The sequence below is a fragment of the Lepisosteus oculatus genome, chromosome 4 (genome assembly GCF_040954835.1).
Source record: "Lepisosteus oculatus isolate fLepOcu1 chromosome 4, fLepOcu1.hap2, whole genome shotgun sequence".
Taxonomy (NCBI): Eukaryota; Metazoa; Chordata; class Actinopteri; order Semionotiformes; family Lepisosteidae; genus Lepisosteus; species Lepisosteus oculatus.
The window spans coordinates 32,898,477-32,916,628 of record NC_090699.1 but is presented as its reverse complement, the minus strand read 5'-3'; the positions used below and the strand labels follow the sequence as shown (position 1 = coordinate 32,916,628).

At 36.3% G+C, this 18,152-nt stretch overlaps 1 protein-coding gene across 2 annotated transcripts in view; it reads left to right on the top strand.

Moving 5' to 3' along the window:
• Positions 1 to 6,727, top strand: part of cacul1 (CDK2 associated cullin domain 1) — a 57,916-nt gene extending 51,189 nt beyond the window's left edge. For both annotated transcript variants that reach the window (XM_069189090.1, XM_069189089.1), the window contains exons 7-9: positions 2,126 to 2,264; positions 3,837 to 3,880; positions 4,850 to 6,727. In XM_069189090.1, the coding sequence (XP_069045191.1) occupies positions 2,126 to 2,264; positions 3,837 to 3,880; positions 4,850 to 4,893 (227 nt within the window). In that variant the 3' untranslated portion in view covers positions 4,894 to 6,727. The remainder of the gene's footprint in view (positions 1 to 2,125; positions 2,265 to 3,836; positions 3,881 to 4,849) is intronic.
• The last annotated feature ends 11,425 nt before the right edge of the window (positions 6,728 to 18,152 follow it).

Sequence of the window (18,152 nt, the reverse complement as noted above, 5' to 3'; positions counted from 1 at the left end):
TGCTAAACCTGTAACAATACCTGTGTCAGTTTCTTCCTTGGTAAACACCTGAGTAAAATATTCATATTTCCTGAGAGGCATTCAAAATACAACAAATTAATATACTGTGGGAACCAATATTTCTCTTTACCCTAACTTCACATGAAAAGGATGAACACACCTTCCCCAAATACTAGATTTTAGTCTTTATATTTCTAAGGTCTATTACTGTGGCAGATTAAAGAAAGGCCACGTGCTCTTACCATTCTTTTGTATTTCTCTTCAGATAAGACTGATTGGAAGATTACTTTTGATTTTTATTATGGCAGTGCAATTCAGGACATTATCAAGAGAGCTTTACCCATTATTTCAATATAATAATGTGTAAAGAATTTTTTTTTAGGAATTGATAAATTTATATTTGATTATATTAAACTATGCTTAAATACTGCAACTGAATGGTAACCTGATGTCAGTACTATCAAATAGTATAAATATGTGAGTTGTTGCTTTGTCCCCTTTTTATGAGATAAAATTATTATACAAAGAGGTAGCTTTTATTAAGGAAAATGAAATCATTTTATAATGTAAGACAATGTCTAAATCATACGTGAAACAATAAAATGTCAAATAAGGAATACATATATAAGTCTTTAATTTAATAGAACTGCTAACTTTAACGGCTAACTACCCAACAGTCAGGATGGAGCAAATAGCCTTATTTGTTTTTATGTTTTATGTTCTAAAACATAACAGAAATGTATTTGCCACTTACATGTTTTTTTTCTGCATGTTCAATATGCTATTTTTATTGTCTCAGTTTCAAAGTTTTATAATAAATGCGCACTTCATAAGAGTACTTTGTATGAATTTTAACATAATGTATTCTTAGTAACTAGAATTGTTCTGCATAAATTAATAGTCACCGAAGACTAGATTTATCAACAGAGATTCAGGGTTTCTTAAGATGTTCTAGGGATATTTATTTCTCAAGATAGTAACACCCCTCGGGGAAAATTATTTTTTCTGAGGAAAATACTGAAATTTGAATCCTAGATTAAGTGTCCATTTTCTTTCAGAATGTGATGGAACAAATAGCCCAGTAACTATTAAATTTTAAGTCCGTTGACAAATTTCAATGCCTCCATTTTAGCCCCCTGGCTCTGTTCTGAAAAACGAATTGATACTTGGAGCCATTATTACGGTATTTTCCTTTACCAGCCTAGCAATTGCTCTGTCTGATAGATTTTGATAGAGCTTTATGGTGATTTCCTTCTCTTTCTCATTTCTCACAACTAGATATGAAACATTGTTTTCTATCTAATTCTTATTTTGATATATTATTTGGAATATGATTGCAGAATTGTATTGTTAAACACTGAAAGGACCCACAATGATTCATACTTCACAGTACTGCATTATTGAAATTCCAGTTCCTTTTTATCATGGGCCTAGAATAGGCATCTGAAACTCCAGTCTTGGAGAGCCATAGTCCCACAGGTTTTATCGGCAGCTCTAAGTGCTCAGTGACCAGTGATACGGAAAGCATATCAATTAAGTGACTGATTAATGCAATTATGTCATCCAGAGCTTGGATGGAATGTAAACTTGAAGTCTCTGTGTCTTTCCACGACTCGAGTTGCAGACCCTTGTCCTAGAATGTCCCGTGAACCAGCACATTGGTTCTTAATATACTGTATATGGTAGCATAATTATCTTGTCTTTAGCCAGAAGTACAGTTTTTAATTATACATATGGAGGAGATTGTGATTTCTGATACAGTACTTTGATTTAGCTATTTAATCTTGAGGACAAACATTTATTAAAAGTAATAGGATGTGTCATTCTACTGCCGCAGAAATCACAGGTTTAGCAAAATACCTCCATCAGGCTCAGGAATGTATCTTCTGATTAATGGGTAAAGGCTTAAACGGGAAAGAATTTGTGGTGCAAATTGAGTTATTTGGTCTTCAGCATGTTTAATCAAATTGATAAAAATGAAATGCCTTAAGAATGCAGATTCACTTAAACATGATTTGTAGTCAACAATTGCTGTTCATCTAAATTACTTTCTACTCCCTTTGTAGTTATATTCTCCTGTGCTCACATATTTCTGTGCAATAAAACTTTTTTTTTTGTTTTCCAGACTGGGTACAACTGGCCCCAGTTCTTTTTTCCAGCTTTATTCCCAATATCCTCCCTCCAGCACTGGAGTCAGAACTGTCAGAGTATGCAGCACAGGACCAGAAGCTCCAAAGGGAACTTGTCCAGAATGGATTCACTAGGTAAGGGCTGTAGCGCCTGCTTGCTGTCTCACTGGCAGCTTTGTAGATGAAATATCCTTCGGTCTATCCACTGTCAGGTACAGTAGCTGCTTATCCTGACGGGTACTACTGCAACAAGCAGGCACCTGTACTGGAAGGACAATATGACAGGTTAAAGAACTCAGGAAGAATGTGCACCCAGCATGCCTGAAGCCAGGATCTTGGAATTGTGAGGCTGTGGTGCTAACTGCCATGATGCCATGCACCCCTATAAATTGAATTATTTGCACCATAAAATAAAAAAAAAACATGTAAAGAGGGTTTTACTTAGATGAGTGCCAGAGCAGAACTGTACAAGATAAATGTCGTGGTAATGCTGTAATAATATTAAAGCTTGTGAATTTTTTAATTGCAGGAATAGTTTTGTAATTTATTGTGATTTCTGTGAAATTTAAAATTAAACTTATATATTATACAATATATAATTCACATTATTGCAAGTTTACACATGCATATACACTGCCTGTATATTTTTTATTAGTGTATATATTAACAGGAATCAGAACATTTGGATTTATTTTTATGATGCAATTAATTTGCAGTTCACTGAAGGTTTTAATTAGGCATTAAATTATAGAGCACCTTTGGATGTCCCCATTAAAATTATATAAAATTATTATATAATATAATTTATATCTGATTATTTTAGTTATATGACTGATAACAGATCAGAGGGACATTTGGCACCCTCTAGAAAAAATATCAAGACCCAGTGAGGCTGACAACATCAAAGCAGTTTAAACAAAAATAAATGTCCCCCAACACACAGAAGCAGTGAGCCCTGAGCCTGTGTTGCAATGTTCTCTGTACAAAACTTTTCTCATTTAACAAAATTGTTCTCTTGTATTACTCTTAACTTGATGCAACTTTGCTAGAGAAAATAACAGTAATAAGACAGGTACAGTAGCTTTTTTTAAATCGTTTCTGTCTTTGTTATGCAAACCTCTGTAATAAGCTTAACAAGTCCACTGGAGTCATTTACATGTACTGTATGTACCTTTCCTGTCAGAAAAGCAAGTGTAATGTACAACTATGATTTAGTCACTTCTATGGCCATAATCAGCTATAATTTGGCACCACTCATTTTTCTTTCATTATCCTTCCTTTTTCATGGTTTGAAAAGCTATTGCCAATTGTAGGAAGACTGGGTAATATGGTTTTAGCTTAGCCCTGCATTTCCGCACCATATAAAATCATTTTTATTTCTTTCTTGCATTGTCTTGCATTGCATTGTTGGCAACAGAAATGCAATCACAGAGTAACAAGAAAAGTATTCTTATGTGTTTTGGATTCTGAATTAAATTATTACTATGCATGTCGAAACAATCTCTGGTGGCACATCTCAGAGCTGACGATAAAATCGAGTGTGTTTTATTATTATTAATAGTAAAAAACTGGAATACAGGGCACTTCCAAGAACATTTTTTCACTGGTTACCCACAGTATCATTACAGTTCTCTGTTGCTTCTTGTCTTTACTTTTAGCAGAGTTACTTGTAAATTCATGCATTGCCTTGTTCTGTGTGTTTTGAAGGGGTGATCAGTCTCGGAAGAGGGCTGGTGAAGAACTGTCCTACAGTAAGTTACATACTGTATCTTCTCTCTGCCTTTGTAAGTGTTCTCCTTCCAAAATTAGGAGCAGGGGGACACCCGAGATGGACTGTTTTCCTGACCTACTTAAACATAATGCCTTTTGTAATACAACGACACTTATGACCTGTAGAAAGAGATTGTCAGGATTCAGGAAATAACAAAATGTCGGTTTGTTATGCTCATTATTATAGCAGTGTTTTAGCTGTTAAAGTTTTATCTGTTAATGCTTCAAGTGCCAGCAGCCATATCACCCTGCCACTCAAAACTGGTAACCCACGGAAGCTAAGCAGGTGTGAGCCTGGTCAGTACCTGGATGGGAGACCTCCTCGTAAAAACTAAGGTTGCTGCTGGAAGAGGTGTTAGTGGGGCCAGCAGGGGGCACTCACCCTGCGGTCCATGTGGGTCCTAATGCCCCAGTATAGTGACTATACTGTAAAACAGGCGCCGTCCTTCGGATGAGACGTAAAACCGAGGTCCTGACTCTCTGTGGTCATTAAAAATCCCGGGCCATTTCTCAAAAAGAGTAGGGGTGTAACCCCGGCGTCCTGGCCAAATTTCCCATTGGCCCTTACCAATCATGGCCTCCTAATAATCCCCCTCTATGAATTGGCTACATTACTCTGCTCTCCTCCCCACTGATAGCTGATGTGTGGTGAGCGTTGTGGCGCACTATGGCTGCCGTCGCATCATCAAGGTGGATGCTGCACATTGGTGGTGGTGGAGGGGAGTCCCCATTACCTGTAAAGCGCTTTGAGTGGAGTGTCCAGAAAAGCGCTATATAAGTGTAAGCAATTATTATTATTAAGTGCACATTTTATAATTAGATTTTTTTTACAGTGAAATTGAAGAAATTGAAAAGAAATTGAAATGAGAAATACAAAAAATGATGGTGAAGGATGAGGGTATTTAAGATCAGATTATACGTTATGTGGTGCCTTTTTGCTTCCTTTCCAGATGGGTCGTCATCTTCGTGTACCAGCTCCAGAAGCTACAGATAGTGGGGATTTGCCAAGCCAGAGTTCTGCTGTGCTGCGCAGTACATACAAAGAGGAGAAAAGGGCACTATGGAAAGAGCCAGAATGTGGACGGGAGAGACAGAGACTCCTTTCATACACAATACCTGAAACAAACCAGAAACTGTGAGAGAGCTTGAAAGACTAATAGACACGTTGCTCCTTTCTTTTGTTTCCTAACAACTACGCTGCTGACGGACTGGATAAAGTCTTCTGAACTGGAATGGATTTCAACCAGTATTTTACAACTGATGCCAGTAATCCCCTGAGTTTAGGATTTCTTAAAATGTGAAGAGAAGCTTTCAGAAAAGGTTTAATAAAAAAACAGCAGTCATGCACATGTTTTTTGTTTTAATTGTATCTTAAAAATCCACTATTTCTCTATCTTAACTTCTCAGAAGATATTTCCCAAAACACAGATTTTGTTTTGTAGTTTTAAGGTAAAATGTTCCTTTATGAGGGACTTAATTCCTCTGGAGTGAGCTGAACTTTTCATCTATGTATAATGTAGTTTTCAACATTAAAAAAGCAAGTTGTTCACAAGGAAGAAACTATTTTTTTCCAAATATTGTAATTTGATGCCCATGAAAATTATGGGATTGTTGGGATTGTTTTTTTATTTCACTTCTTAGGTTAAGATTTCCCCTCTCCATTGTCTGAAAACCTTGACTGAAGTGTTTCACCCTCCTGAGAAACAAGTGATGCCTGTCAATGCTGGTTTCAGTTTTTTGCACACAGTCATCCATTTGCCAGAAAGAAGTGTGCAAATTTTTACCACCTCTTTTTCCCTTGAGGTGCTGATGTGAATAAACCAAAATGTTTTGCTGCATGCATTTCGACAGTGGCCTAGCCTTTCCAGCAGTTAATATGGTATATGACTTGTCACAAAGTGGTGTGTGGATTCAATTTGCTGATTTTGAAATTAGATTTTTGGTTGAATGTGATATTATTTCAGCATTAACTCTTCAAAAGAGACAGCCCCCATCACCCTTTTTGAATTGATGAGGGATTTTTACAATTGTTGGTTTTGATATTGACTTTATTTTGATACCTGTTTAAACTGAAAGCATAACTCATGTCTAGATATAAAATTACAGTTGAAAACACTTGTCAAAGATTAAAAAACATGTATCTCTCAGATACGTTGTGTTGATGTGTTGGGAAAATAACTCTTTTTTGAAAGCAAAAAAAAAAGTGCTGTTTACTGGTGGTGAAAAGGTTTTTATATTTTCATCTGCTTTGCTGAACAACTTTGTAGATGATATTTCCAGCAATTTACCAATGCCTTTTAGGCCTATGTCAAAGTTTGTCAAGTCACGATGGTCCTAGAAAGCCAGGAGTCAACAGGTCTAATACAGTAGTATTTGTAAAGACTTGGAACACATGGACTTTGATTAATGTCCTAAAATCTAGTTTGATTCAGTTAAGTTAGAAATATCCTTGTTCTTGAGAGCCAGAGTTTTAGTATTTTTATTATTTTCATTTCTAATAATTCTTAAACTAGTATAATTGTACAAATCTCTTACTTAGCTGTTGAAAACTAAAGTGTGACAAGTGTTTACAAACTGATGATTAAAGACCTTCTGGATTGTGGCTCTCCAGGACAAGGGCCACTCCTGGCATACTGTAGGTAGTAGTAACGAAGTGATGTCCTTCAAAAGTATCTGAATCTTGCATCTTGGGGTACTGTTTGAAGTGCAATACATTGCACAGAAAATGACGTAATCCTGCTTTTATGATGTTTGTGGTAAAAGACATTGGTAATGGGCTTTTTATTGAAAGCTTATAACTTTGTTGGAAATAAAGGAGCCCAAACCAATGATGAACATCTTTTGATTTTTTCAATCTAACCGATTGTACCTAAGATTTTTTTTTAATTAAGGCTCTGTGGCATTCATGTCAATTTACCCTTGATTGTTTTTCAGATTTTTGTGAAGCAAAAGATTCACTAATTCATGTTATGTCGTCTTAAACACTAGTCTTGATGTCTTGGTGTGCCATTTATACAATACTCATTTTGCTAAAAATATGATAACACTGAGCTGATTCGAGAAGTGACCCCACCCCTCCTTCTCTGAAATCTAGACAATGTAAAACTCCGCACATGCAGTGGATCTGGTGGTGGAGTTGGCACAAGGAAGTGGTCGTGTGTGTGTTGTAACCTGCAAGCGACCAGAATCAATTCTGGCAGGGGCAGGGAGAGCAGTACAAAAGACAACACCACACAATGTGCACAGTACATTACCCAACTGAATAAAAAATAATTACAGTCACATATTGTAGTAGTACAAAACAATAAACACGCAGGTCGTTAGATAAGTGATATCTGATTCATGGATGGTGCAGAGCATGAGAGAGAACAGTTTGTGGCCTGGAGGGCTGGTATCCTGAATAATGGATTGGGCTGTATTGTGATAGTGGGTGGTGTGGATCTCATCAATTGATGATAAGTGAGATTCAGTAATCATCTGTGTTTTAGCCACAACCCTTTGTAGAATTTCTTTGCAGTACAATACAGTGCTAATACTAGTGAGGGCACTTTCTATGGTGCTGTGGTAAAAAGTTCTGAGTAGCTGCTTTCCTATACCACATTTCTTTATGCAATGCAGAAAATGGAGGTACTGTTATGCCTATTTTCAGACTGGCCTGCATGTGGTGAGTTCAACCCAAGTCGTCAGGGATCTACAGTCCGTGGAACCTGAAGCAGCTTACAGTTCCCACTGTTCTTCCCTTGATACTGATTGTGACGTGACGTGACTCGACTCCCTCTAGGTTTCCTGAAATCTGCAATGACTTTTTTTGTCTTGCGGGCATTAAAGGCCAGGTTTTCAAGGAACCACATTGTTAGATGCTCCACCGCACTCCAATATGCAGACTTCATTGGTGGTGCTGATCAGTCCAATAACTGGTGGTGTCAAAAACAAAATAGCAGCCTTGAGGAAACTCCAGAATTTAGGATAACTATAGAGGAGATATTGTCAGTTCTCACCACCTGAAGTCTGGCCATCAGGAAATCCAACAGTTGTAGATAAAGCTGCATAAACCCAGATTCCTAAGATTTGACACCAGCCTGGCAGGACCAGTTATATTAATGGCTGTGCTATAAGTTATTGTTAATTAATCAGAATCATAAAAAATCCAGTTATAAAGCTTTTTAAGCGTATCTGCTGTGAATCTGTTTTAGTGTTTCAGTATTTCTTTTCTTGTTACCTTGAACGGAAATGGCATTTGAAGGAAGCAAGATATGTTTACGTGTTAGAATTACAGTTCACACTAAAGTTGGCTAAATGTAATTTTATTAGGTTGAAAATGGAAAAATTAGACAATTCAGCATGTAGAAAGTGTTTTTTCAAACATTTGATTTTATTATTTTTGATTGACAGGCGTGGCGGTGTAGCAAAAAATGCAACTTTGAGTCAAATTTGTTTTTCAAACAAACAAAAAAACAACACTTTTCCTGTATTTCAAATACATCGTAAAGCACAGCAAATATATTATAAAATGTCTGTGTTGTTCAAGCCCTAACCCTAACCCTAGCTTGGGCACTTGTAGAGCATTCTGTGCAGTACATCAAATGTCTTGCCTTAAGAACTGTGTTCAAAAATGTTTCCCACATGACTCCAAATTCGTTAGAATCCTGTAATAAGTCAGTTATAATGTATTTAAAATGCAATAACAGTGAATCTGTTTTAATTTGACAGGACTGCCTTTTTTGTAACATTCTCCTGAAGTGGCTTTTAAAATCAGCAAGATTTGTGCTGTTTACAGGTTAGGATTACAATTAACATGAAAGTTTGGCAGCACTTGTCTTTTTGTTTAGTTACAAGTGCAAGAAACGAGAGAGTTCAGCATGTTGAAAGTGTGTTTTCAAACTTTTGATTTTAGATGATATTTGATTGACAGGCATGGCGGTGTTGCAAAAAATGCAATTTTGGGCCCAATTTATTTTTTGAGCAAACAACAAAACAACACTTTTCCTGCATTTCATATACATAGTAAAGGACAGCAAATATATTATAAAATATCTCAGTGTTGTTGAATCCCTAACCCTAACCCTAGCTCGGGCACTTGTAGAGCATTCTGTGCAGTACATCAAATGTCTTGCCTTAAGAACTGTGTTCAAAAACTTTTCCCACATGACTCCAAATTTGTCAGAATCATATAATGTATCAGTTATAATATATTTAAAATGCATTAACAGTGAATCTGTTTTAATTTGACAGCACTGCCTTTTTTGTAACGTGTACTTGAAGTGGCTTTTAAAATCAGCAGGATTTTTGCTGTTTAAAGGTTAGGATTACCATTACCAAGAAAGTCTGGCAGCACTTGTCTTTTTGTGTGGTTAAACATGCAAGAAAGTAGAGAGTTCAGCATGTAGAAAGTGTGTTTTCAAACTTTTGATTTTTGATGATATTTGTTTGACAGGCATGGCGGTGTTGCAAAAAATGCAATTTTGGGCCCAATTTCTTTTTTGAGCAAAAAACAACACAACACTTTTCCTGCATTTCAAATACATCATAAAGCACAGCAAATGCATTATAAAATGTCTAGGTGTTGTTCAAGCTCCAACCCTAACTTGGGCTCCTGTAAATCATCAAGTACTGTACAGTACATCAAAAGTCTTGCCTTAAGAACTGTGCTCAAAAACATTTTCCACATGACTCCAAATGTGTTAGAATTCTATAATGTGTTAGTAAAAATGTATTAGAAATGTATTAACAGTGAATCTGTTTTAATTTGACAGTACTTCCTTTTTTGCAACGTGTACCTGAAGTGGCTTTTAAAATCAGCAGGATTTGTGCTGTTTAAAGGTTAGGATTACCATTACCAAGAAAGTTTGGCAGCACTTGTACAGTATTTTTGTTTGGTTAGAAATGCAAGAAACGAGAGAGTTCAGCATGTAGAAAGTGTGTTTTCAAACTTTTGATTTTAGATGATATTTGATTGACAGGCATGGCGGTGTAGCAAAAAATACAAATTTGGGCCAAATTTCTTTTTCGAGCAAACAAAAAAACAACACTTTTCCTGCATTTCAAATACATCATAAAGCACAGCAGATATATTATAAAATGTCTAAGTGTTGTTGAAACCCTAACCCTAGCTCAGGCACTTGTAGAAAATACTCTGCAGTACATCAAATGTCTTGCCTTAAGAACTGTGCTCAAAAACATTTCCCACATGACTCCAAATTTTTAGAATCCTATTATGTGTCAGTTATAATGTTTTTGAAATGTATGAACAGGGAATCTGTTTTAAATTGACAGTAATGCCTTTTTTGTAAAGTGCACCTGAAGTGGCTTCTAAAATGAACAAGATTTGTGCTGTTTTAAGGTTAGGATTACAATTACCAAGAAAGTTTGGCAGCACCTCTCTTTTTCCTTGGTAAAAAATGCAAGAAATGAGAGAGTTCATCATGTAGAAAGTGTGTTTTCAAATTTTGATTTTTGATGATATTTGATTGACAGGCATGGCGGTGTTGCAAAAAATGGATCTTTGGGCCAAATTTGTTTTTTAGGCAAACAAAAAAACAACACTTTTCCTGTTTTTCAAATACATCTTAAATCACAGCAAATGTATTATAAAATGTTCAGGTGTTGTTCAAGCCCTAACCACAGCTCGGGCATTTGTAGTACATACTGTACATATATTGTAGAGTACATCAGAAGTCTTGTCATACGAACTGTGCTCAAAAGCTTTTCCCATGAGTCCAAATTTGTCAAAATCCTGCCTATTTTGTAACGTGTACCTGAATCCCGTTTTAAAATCACCAAGATTTGTGCTGTTTACAGGTTAGGATTACAATTACCATGAAAGTTTGGCTACACTTGTCTTTTTGTTTGGTTTGAAATGTAAAAAATGAGAGCATTCCGTATGTAGAAAATGTGTTTTCAAACTTTTGATTTTTGATTATTTTTGATTGAGAGGCACGGTGGCGTAGTAAAAAATGGCCACTTTGGCCAAATTTCTTTTTCGAGCAAACAACAAAAGAACACTTTTCCTGTATTTCAAATACATCTTAAATCACAGAAAACTGTATTCTAAATTGACTAAGTGTCGTTCAAGCCCTAACCCTAACCCTTGCTTGGCACTTTTAGAACATGCTGTACAGTACATCAAAAGTCTTGCCTAAAGAACTGTGTTGAAAAACTTTTCCCACATGAGTCCAAATTTGTCAGATAATCATAGAACATATCAGTTCTACTATTTTTAAAATGTATTAACAGTGAATCTGTTTGAATTTGACAGTACTTACTTTTTTGTGCCATGCACTTAAAGTGGGTTTTAAAAAAAGTAAGATCTGTGTTGATTACAGGTTAGGATTACATTTACTGTATCACTATATGCTGTCTGCAGTGGGTGGAGCGGTGGCTCTGTGGCTAAGGATCTGTGCCTGTGATTGGAAGGTTGCTGTTTCAAATCCTGCAGCCGGTAGAGGAATCCTACTCCGTTGGGCCCCTGAGCAAGGCCCTTAACCCCAACTGCTCCAGGGGTGCTGTACAATGGCTGACTCTGCACTCTGACCCTAAGCTTCTCTCCCTGTCTGTGTCTCATGGAGAGCAAGCTGGGGTATGCGAAAAGATGAATTCCTAATGCAAGAAATTGTATCGGGCTAATAAAGCAATATTATTATTATTATTATCAGTGAAATAAAATGGTGCCTTTGCATCCAAAAAGGAGCTTAGTCCTGTTTATTTCCCCCATGAACCACTGCTACAATATACTGTATATAGTCATCTTTAATTTCATATAACTACTAACTTTAACTGCTAACTACCAAACATTCTTGATGGACCAAATAGCCTTCTAAAACAACTTAACAGACATGTATTTTTCTACTAACTTGTTTTATTCTATATGTTCAAAACTTTCTTCCTGTGTCTCAATATCTAAGTTTTATAATAAATGCACACCTCGGTACTTTGTATTTATTATAACATGATGTATTCTTAGTAACTAGAATTATTCTGCTTAAATTAATACCAAAGACTAGATTTATTACTAGATTTAGACCACAGGTTTCATCGGCAACTCTAAATGCTCAGTGACCAGTGATACGGAAAGCATATCAATTAAGCGACTGATTAATGCAATTATGTCATTCAGAGCTTGGATGGAATGTAAACTTGAAGTCTCTGTGTCTTTCCACGACTCGAGTTGCAGACCCTTGTCCTAGAATGTCCCGTGAACCAGCACATTGGTTCTTAATATACTGTAAATGGTAGTATAATTATCTTGTCTTTAACCAGAAGTACAATTTTTAATTATATATATGGAGGAGATTGTGATTTCTGATACAGTACTTTGATTTAGCTATTTAATCTTGAGGACAAACATTTATTAAAAGTAATAGGATGTGTCATTCTACTGCCGCAGAAATCACAGGTTTAGCAAAATACCTCCATCAGGCTCAGGAATATATCTTATGATTAATGGGTAAAGGCTTAAACGGGAAAGAATTTGTGGTGCAAATTGAGTTATTTGGTCTTCAGCATGTTTAATCAAATTGATAAAAATGAAATGCCTTAAGAATGCAGATTCACTTATACATGATTTGTAGTCAACAATTGCTGTTCATCTAAATTACTTTCTACTCCCTTTGTAGTTATATTCTCCTGTGCTCACATATTTCTGTGCAATAAAACTTTTTTTGTTTTCCAGACTGGGTACAACTGGCCCCAGTTCTTTTTTCCAGCTTTATTCCCAATATCCTCCCTCCAGCACTGGAGTCAGAACTGTCAGAGTATGCAGCACAGGACCAGAAGCTCCAAAGGGAACTTGTCCAGAATGGATTCACTAGGTAAGGGCTGTAGCGCCTGCTTGCTGTCTCACTGGCAGCTTTGTAGATGAAATATCCTTCGGTCTATCCACTGTCAGGTACAGTAGCTGCTTATCCTGACGGGTACTACTGCAACAAGCAGGCACCTGCACTGGAAGGACAATATGACAGGTTAAAGAACTCAGGAAGAATGTGCACCCAGCATTCCTGAATCCAGGATCTTGGAATTGTGAGGCTGTGGTGCTAACTGCCATTATGCCATGCACCCCTATAAATTGAATTATTTGCACCATAAAATAAAGAGGGTTTTACTTAGATGAGTGCCAGAGCAGAACTGTACAAGATAAATGTCGTGGTAATGCTGTAATAATATTAAAGCTTGTGAATTTTTTAATTGCAGGAATAGTTTTGTAATTTATTGTGATTTCTGTGAAATTTAAAATTAAACTTATATATTATACAATATATTATTCACATTATTGCAAGTTTACACATGCATATACACTGCCTGTATATTTTTTATTAGTGTATATATTAACAGGAATCAGAACATTTGGAGTTATTTTTATGATGCAATTAATTTGCAGTTCACTGAAGTTTTTAAGTAGGCATTACATTATACAGCACCTTTGGATGTCCCCATTAAAATTATATAAAATTATTATATAATATAGTTTATATCTGATTATTTTGGTTATACTGTATGACTGATAACAGATTAGAGGGACATTTGGCACTCTCTAAAAAAATATTAAGACCCAGTGAGGTTGACAACATCAAAGCAGTTTTAACAAGAAAAAATGTCCTCCCACACACAGAAAAAGTGAGCCCTGAGCCTGTGTTGCAGTGTTCTCTATACAAAACTTTTCTAATTTGACAAAATTGTTCTCTTGTATTACTCTCAACTTGATGCAACTTTGCTAGAGAAAATAACAGTAATAAGACAGGTAGGTTTTTAAAAATCTTTTCCTTCTTTGTTATGCAAACCTCTATAATAAGCTTAACAAGTCCACTGGAGTCATTTACAGTACATGTACTGTATGTACCTTTCCTGTCAGAAGAGCAAGTGTAATGTACAACTATGACTTAGTCACTTCTATGGCCCTAATCAGCTATAATTTGGCACCACTCATTTTTCTTTCATCATCCTTCCTTTTTCATTGTTTGAAAAGCTATTGCCAATTGTAGGAAGACTGGGTAATATGGTTTTAGCTTAGCCCTGCATTTCCGCACCATATAAAATCATTTTTATTTCTTTCTTGCATTGTCCTGTTGGCAACAGAAATGCAATCACAAAGTAACAAGAAAAGTATTCGTATGTGTTTTGGATTCTGAATTGAATTGTTGCTATGCATGTCGAAACAATCTCTGGTGGCACGTCTCAGAGCTGATGATAAAATCTAGTGTGTTTTTTATTATTACCCCTGATTCTAACAGTAAAAAACTGGAATACAGGGCACTTCCAGGAACATTTTTTCACTGGTTACCCACAGTATCATTACGGTTCTCTGTTACTTCTTGTCTTTACTTTTAACAAAGTTACTTGTAAATGTGTAAATTCATGCAGTGCCTTGTAGTTTTCGTGTGTGATCAGTCTCGGAAGATGGCTGGTGAAGAACTGTCCTACAGTAAGTTACTGTACATACTGTATCTTCTCTCTGCCTTTGTAAGTGTTCTCCTTCCAAAATGAGGAGCAGGGGGACACCTGAGATGGACTGTTTTCCTGACCTACTTAAACATAATGTCTTTTATAATACAGTGACACTTATGACCTGTAGAAAGAGATTGTCAGGATTGAAATAACATTTTTACGGCAATGTTTATAATGTAGCTCCAGAAGCTACAGATAGTGGGGATTTGCCTAGCCAGAGTTCTGCTGTGCTGCGCAGTACATACAAAGAGGAGAAAAGGGCACTATGGAAAGAGCCAGAATGTGGACAGGAGAGGCAGAGACTCCTTTCATACACAATACCTGAAACAAACCAGAAACCGTGAAAGAGCTTGAAAGACTAATAGACACGTTGCTCCTTTCTTTTGTTTCCCAACAACTGCGCTGCTGACGGACTGGATAAAGTCTTCTGAACTGAAATATTTTTCAACCAGTGTTTTACAACTGATGCTAGTAATCCCCTGAGCTTAGGATTTCTTAAAATGTGAAGAGAAGCTGTCAGAAAAGTTTTAATAAAACCACAGCACAGCACAAAGCTGTCATGCACATGTTTTTGTTTTAATTGAATCTTAAAAATCCCAGAATACAGATTTTGTTTTGTGGTTTTAAGGTAAAATCTTTTTTTATGAGGGACTTAGTTCCTCTGATGTGAGCTGAACTTTTCATCAATGTATAATGTAGTTTTCAACATTAAAAAAAGCAAGTTGTTCACAAGGAAGAAACTAATTTTTCTCCAAATATTGTAACTTGATGTCCATGAAAATGATGGGATTGTTGAGATTTGGCTCTGGGGATTAAGTGTCAATCACTTGACTGTTGCTAATGTACTGAATTTTATGATCTGCCATTTATGTTTTTTTATTTCATTTGTTAGGTTACGATTTCCCCCCTCCATTGTCTGAAAACCTTGACTGAAGTGTTTCACCCTCCTGAGAAACAAGTGATGCCTGTCAATACTGGTTTCAGTTTTTTGCACATAATCATCCATTTTACAGAAGTGTGCAAATTTTTAGCACTTCTTTTTCCCTTGAGGTGCTGATGTGAATAAACCAAAATGTTTTGCTGCATGCATTTCGACAGTGGCCTAGCCTTTCCAGCAGTTAATATGGTATATGACTTGTCACAAAGTGGTGTGTGGATTCATGTTGCTGATTTTGAAATTAGATTTTTGGTTAAATGTGATATTATTTCAGCACTAACTCTTCAAAAGAGACAGCCCCCATCACCCTTTTTGAATTGATGAGGGATTTTTACAATTGCTGGTTTTGATATTGACTTTATTTTGATACCTGTTTAAATTAAAAGCATAACTCATATCTACAGTAGATATACAATTACAGTTGAAAACACTTGCCAAAGATGAAAAAACATGTACAGGTACTGTATCTCTCAGATATGTTGTGTTGATGTGTTCTGAAAAGGACTATTTTTTGAAAGCAGAAAAGTGCTGTTTACTGGTGGTGAAAAGGTTTTTATATTTTCATCTGCTTTGCTGAACAACTTTGTAGATAATATTTCCAGCAATTTACCAATGCCTTTTAGGCCTATGTGAAAGTTTGCCAAGTCACGATGGTCCTAGAAAGCCAGGAGTCAACAGGTCTTATACAGTAGTATTTGAAAAAATACTGTACTGAACCACAGTGTGGTATGGCAACTGCAGTATTGCTGACCGCAAAGCCCTACAGCGGGTAGTGAAAACTGCCCATTCAATCACTGGGGTTGCTCTCACATCCATCCAGGACATTTATGACAGCTCTAAGCATCATCAAAGACTCCGCACACCCCAGCTACAGACTGTTTGACACTCTACCATCTGGAAAACGGTACCAGAGCATTCGGGCCCGGACTACCAGACTCAGAGACAGTTTTTACCCCTGCACTATCAAACTATTAAACTCCCAGCCTCTCTCACCTACGACCTGAACCTCACAGTGCCTTCTCTCTTTACCAAAACTCAAACCCACATTGAAATCTACCTCTACCTCACATTTCAAGAAGCTCACTCCCCATAATTTTCTATCCTTTATTTCGTTCTGTTGATGTATGATTTTGCACTTCTGATGTTGTTTTGCACATTGCCAGTTGTCTCTGTCTTTCTTTTCTTATACAATTTTATTATTGTTGGGTTTTTTTTGTACTGTACTTCTTACCATCTGAGAGCTAGCTAAATAGCATTTCGTTATACCATATACCTGTATATGAGTATAATGACAATAAACTTGAACTTGTAAAGTCTTGGAACACGTGGACTTTGATGAATGTCATAAAATCTAGTTTGAGTCAGTTAAGTTGGAAATATCCTTGTTCTTAAGAGACAGAGTTTTAGTATTTTTATTATTTTCATTTCAAATAATTCTTTTGAAATTGTACAAATCTTTTGCTTAGCTGTCGAAAACTAAAGTGTACCAAGTGTTTACAAACTGATGATTGAAGACCTTCTGGATTGTGGCTCTCCAGGACAAGGGCCACTCCTGGCATACTGTAGGTAGTAGTAACGAAGTGATGTCCTTCAAAAGTATCTGAATCTTGCATCTTGGGGTACTGTTTGTAGTGCAGTACATTGCACAGAAAATGCCGTAATCCTGCTTTTATGATGTTTGTGGTAAAAGACATTGGTAATGGGCTTTTTATTGAAAGCTTATAGCTTTGTTACGAATAAAGGAGCCCAAACCAATGATGGACATCTTTTGTTTCTTTCAATCTAACCGATAGTAACTAAGAATTTTTTAATTAAGATTTTGTGGCATTCATGTCAATTTACCCTTGATTGTTTTTCAGATATTTGTGAAACAAAAGATTCACTAATTAATGTTATGCCGTCTTAAACACTAGTCTTGATGTCTTAGTGTGCCATTTATACAATACTGTTTTTTCAAACAATATGATAACATATAACAGAGCTCACTGAGCTGATTCGAGAAGTGACCCCACCCCTCCTTCTCTGAAATCTAGACAATGTAAAACTCCGCACATGCAGTGGATCTGGTGGTGGAGTTGGCACTAGGAAGTGGTCGTGTGTGTGTTGTATCCCGCAAGCGACCAGTATCAATTCTGGCAGGGGCAGGGAGAGCTGCACTGGGCACAAACGTATGGTCAGTGTCCTAAATCTCTCATATCATTGTTCTCTTCCCTTTCAATTGAAGTTTAAACAAGTGCTGTTGCTGCCTCTACTCAATTAGTGTGGGTATCATTAACTGACAATGTCTTCCACTTCACCATTCCTGCAAGTCTCATTTGCATGGTGGCCAGGTTGTTTATGCAAAATACTCTTTCATTTTACAGCTGCTTGAAATGCTTGTTTAATTATTTCAATTTGACATAGGAGGAGGAACTGTCAGACTATACCAATTATGTAATCAAGTAAAAATTACAGATTTAATTGAAAACAATTTTGAGGTTGATTAGGACCCAAAAAAAAAAGAAACAAAACTCTATGTTTTGTATGTTGCCTTTCTTGCCAGGTGAAGTAGGCTTTTTTTTTTCATTTCACAAAGAACTGGTTAATCATTCAAAAGTCTCACAGCTGTTCTATTATAGGTGTCATCACCTCAGTGTGATTCTAAACCCTGAAAAAAGCCACATATAAAAGATTTGAACAATCCTTTTGTGCAACTTTACTTGTTTTGTGTTGACAGATGTTCTTTAAATTTTTGGATACATACTGTACTCAGTTCTGAGCATTAAAAGAAACGTATTACTTATAATTCAACAAATTCACAAGATTATATGGAATACAATTATTTTTTGTATTATGGGCACTGACATTTTGACATTGAACAGACATGACTTTTGCTTAAC